Source organism: Puccinia triticina, chromosome 16A (assembly GCF_026914185.1).
Source record: "Puccinia triticina chromosome 16A, complete sequence".
In the NCBI taxonomy this organism is placed as follows: Eukaryota; Fungi; Basidiomycota; class Pucciniomycetes; order Pucciniales; family Pucciniaceae; genus Puccinia; species Puccinia triticina.
Window position 1 is genome coordinate 4,067,532 of NC_070573.1, and position 3,737 is coordinate 4,071,268.

Consider the following 3,737-nt stretch of genomic DNA (forward strand, 5'->3'; position numbering starts at 1 on the left):
TTAAAGCCTGTCTCGTTTGTAGGTACCGTTAGGGAATTCCTGGTTCACCGCCCTGTATCCAACCAGAAAAAGCAAGTCGTGTCAATCAAGTGACCAAGAAATTGAGCGATGGGAGACAGCTGACATTAGCTTGGTGTTTTGGCTACGACGAGGTTGGGATCACAAAGAGAACGGAGAAAAGTCAGCATTTGGAAAATAATAGATGGTTTCCAAAAGGGTTTACCCAGGCTTGACGTCATTCCAAGGTTCTACAAATGAGAATAATAAGCCAGTTAGTCAAGAAATCATCAAACAAATCTAGTCAAGTTGAGCGCCGAGCAAGCCACACTCACGGGGGTTTCCGTGACGATTCCAGACGATGTCTGGGCCCCGTGCCAAGCGGGAGAGGTACCAAGTGGCTCCACCCATGGCGGTACCAATGACGACATCTACACAATCAGTGAGGGTGATATAATCAAGATTAGTATGTTTGGCGCTATCTCTCCTGCTTCAACAGATCCAGAGAACTGTCGTCTTTGAGTAAACGAGATAACCCACAAATTGGGATCGCCTGAATAGGTGGGTGGTGGACAAGATGGAGACATAAGGAAACATCAATTCCGGACTACCAGAGTGGAACGGAATATGGAGTCTTACAGCCGGGTCATACCAGTGCTTCCTGAAGAGATCCAAATAAATCAGAATCAAAGATCTCAGAGCTTATCCTTCTGTGTTTCGAGAGCAATCGGAGACCGGTCAAGACTTACATGGCAGCTCGGAACGACATGATGGATATCGGGATTCGAGATTAGTACTGTTGAAGCAAGATCCAGTCGACCAGGATTAGCAAGCAAGCAGGGACGACAACAGGATCTTAGGTTGGACTTGCGTTTGAGGAGGATGCCTTTCGGTGGATAATGCGATGGTTTTTACTCGGGTGGGTTTGTGTGGAAGTTGGCCTCGCCTGGATGTGTGTGCGTGGGTGATCCGGTTGTTGATCGGCTGGGCACGGACCCCACGGGATCCGGGCGCTGGCCTCGTCCGCAGCCGCAGCGCCGGCCGAGAAGAGAGGTCAGTCCCTGCGTCTGAGTTTGGTCGCCGGGTCGAGCAGGGTTGGGCGGGGGCTGCTTATGTAATCGAGGTTGATAGCTGACCACCGGCAGTGTGCCCCATCGAAAGTGTCGCCGGCTCACCCATCTCCACCAAAATACTCCTCCAGCTGTCATCCGGATACCCAACCAAAAGATGGCCCATCTCACCACCAACGCCTTCACCCGCCGGTTCCTCACAGCCACCACTCGTCCGACAGTTAACAAACTCAATACCTCGTCGACCCGGGCACTTTCCTCCCTGGCTGCTCAACACCCTCAACCCCGATCACTAAAGGCTCATTCCTCTGGATCACCTTTGAGTACCTTTAACTCTCGTCTAATTCAAACAGCTGCGGACTCCTCGGCCGTCAACCCAGACAAAATACCCTCGAATGATGGCGACAAGTTCAACATCACTTTAGACGCTGGTGAGCTCCTGTGTGGTCCCCACTGATTGATTGGGCCCTCCTGCTTTGCAAAGAAAAGAGGCAAAAATCAGGGGCGTTCTGTGCTAACCATGATTTGGGGTTTCCAGATTATTATCAAACCTACAAGTGTGATGCCCCGTCGTTGGAGCTAGAAATGACCAAGGCAGAACTAGTGCAGATGTACCGATGGATGGTCACCATGCGACGGATGGAGATGGCTGCAGATGCGCTCTACAAGCAGAAGATGATCCGAGGATTCTGTCATCTGGCGATCGGTCAGGAGGCCGTCAGTGTTGGGATGGAGTCAGCCAGTTGAGTCGATCGTCAGAAGTACCGATCTCTACAATATGACATCATCGATCGCCCAGAGGTTTCGGTGATACTAATGCATTTGATGATCTCGCTCAGTTCAACCCGATGACAAGGTTATCACGGCTTACCGATGTCATCCGTTTGCAGTCTTGAGGGGAGGAACGATCAAAGGAGTGATCGCCGAGTTATTGGGTAAGTCTGCTATCTGAGTATGGTTGGACCATCGTTCTGATGACTTGCTCAATGACCTTCAGGCCGCAAGGACGGGATGTCGAGCGGTAAGGGAGGATCGATGCACATCTTCACTCCAACCTTCTTTGGGGTAAGTGACTGCTTGAGGTGAACTCAGTCTGAGCTCTCTAACTCTTTGTCACACTTTCTGTTTTTTTTTTAGGGAAATGGTATCGTTGGTGCCCAAGTACCCGTCGGAGCAGGCATCGCGCTTGCTCAGAAATACCTGAACCAAGACGACAAGCATGCCACCTTCATCATGTATGGTGATGGAGCGTCTAATCAAGGGCAAGTCTTTGAAGCATTCAACATGGCCAAACTGTGGAACCTTCCTGCTGTTTTCGTGTGCGAAAACAACCTTTACGGAATGGGCACGAGCGCAGAGCGTTCGAGTTCCAACACCAAGTACTTCACCAGAGGCGACCAAATCCCCGGTCTTCAGGTTTGTGTCTTCAATCAACTATGCTACTCGGCTTTCTCAGCAAGGAAAGAGCTGACTTTTCCATGGGTGAAATAGGCCAACGGGATGGATGTACTATCGGTTCACAATGCGTGCAAGTATGCCAAGGAATGGACAACGTCAGGCAAAGGGCCACTGTTGCTTGAGTTCATCACCTACCGATACGGTGGACATTCGATGTCTGACCCTGGGACGACCTACCGAAGCCGAGAGGAAATCCAGCACATGCGTAGCACCAACGACCCCATCACTGGTCTCCGTAACCGATTGCTCGAATGGAACGTCATCAAGGAAGCCGACTTGAAGGCTATCGACAAGCAGGCCAAGGCCGAAGTCGATGTTGCCGTCGAGGAAGCTAAGAAGAGCCCCGAGCCCGACCCAGCTACTGTAAGACCACTATCTCTCATTACCACTTCCCGCCCATATCCTGAGCGAGCCTCTTCATCTTCTTTAGGATATGTGGACCGATATCTACTACAAAGGTACCGCGCCCAAGTGGATGCGTGGTCGTGAAAAAGAAGAGGTCCATCGCTACAAACCGGAAGAGTGCAAAGGTACGCATATGCCTGTCGACAATGATACGTAGAAAGATGCTGATTGAATCTGCTTCCACAGACCTAATCTAACCAACCACGTGAACAAGGGTCACCGAGTTTTTACTGCCCGCCAAGATCGCTGCTCTTTCGGTTCGGTTCCAATCCAAGACCAAAGACCTTGTGAGAGACACAACCTCATCTGCGGGACCGGTACCATTTTCGTTTCTTGTTTGCTTAATCCCTTCATCGTCCTCTCCTCTGCCTTGTTGTTTCTTCTATCTACATACAAGTAAAGAAGTGTCTATGTCGGTCTGTCCCATTGTTGGCCCAGAGATCTCGACCCCCGAAATCATTCTTTCCTCGTCCATAACTCACTTTACACGCACATATCTTTTTATTTCATGAGAGTGTGTGTACATAGACTCCAAAATGTGGCACTTCTGAACGGGTCAAATGAATAAAGTGGCTCCAAGCCGGTAACAGAACATTTTGTGCAAAACTTTTGAAAGGGCCGGAGTGCTCGCACATTGACTTTCTTTTGGAAATCTCCAAGCCTATGTACTGATCAGCATTGGCTTTCTTGGTTCTGAATCTAAAAACAGTCTTACAAATGCTAATGATTTTGTTAAAGAAAGCAGTACCCCCCTTGTCTGAATACCAATTTGTTTGTACTTAGTTCTCAACAAACAAACTGTGGATC

General features: G+C 49.5%; 2 protein-coding genes across 2 annotated transcripts; one reads left to right on the plus strand and one right to left on the minus strand.

The window, feature by feature from the left end:
* On the minus strand, positions 1-766 carry PtA15_16A379 (uncharacterized protein; the record flags this gene model as incomplete). The annotated part of the gene is made up of 6 exons (XM_053164062.1): positions 1-52; positions 125-142; positions 224-248; positions 333-428; positions 534-658; positions 747-766. The coding sequence occupies 6 exons, from the start codon at positions 764-766 to the stop codon at positions 1-3; spliced, it is 336 nt and encodes a 111-aa protein (XP_053028026.1).
* Positions 767-1,224: 458 nt separating this feature from the next.
* On the plus strand, positions 1,225-3,127 carry PtA15_16A380 (uncharacterized protein; the record flags this gene model as incomplete). The annotated part of the gene is made up of 8 exons (XM_053164064.1): positions 1,225-1,498; positions 1,606-1,809; positions 1,907-2,002; positions 2,065-2,132; positions 2,205-2,483; positions 2,559-2,888; positions 2,956-3,055; positions 3,117-3,127. 8 exons carry the CDS (start codon positions 1,225-1,227, stop codon positions 3,125-3,127), a joined length of 1,362 nt encoding a protein of 453 aa, XP_053028027.1.
* Between the last annotated feature and the right edge of the window lie 610 nt (positions 3,128-3,737).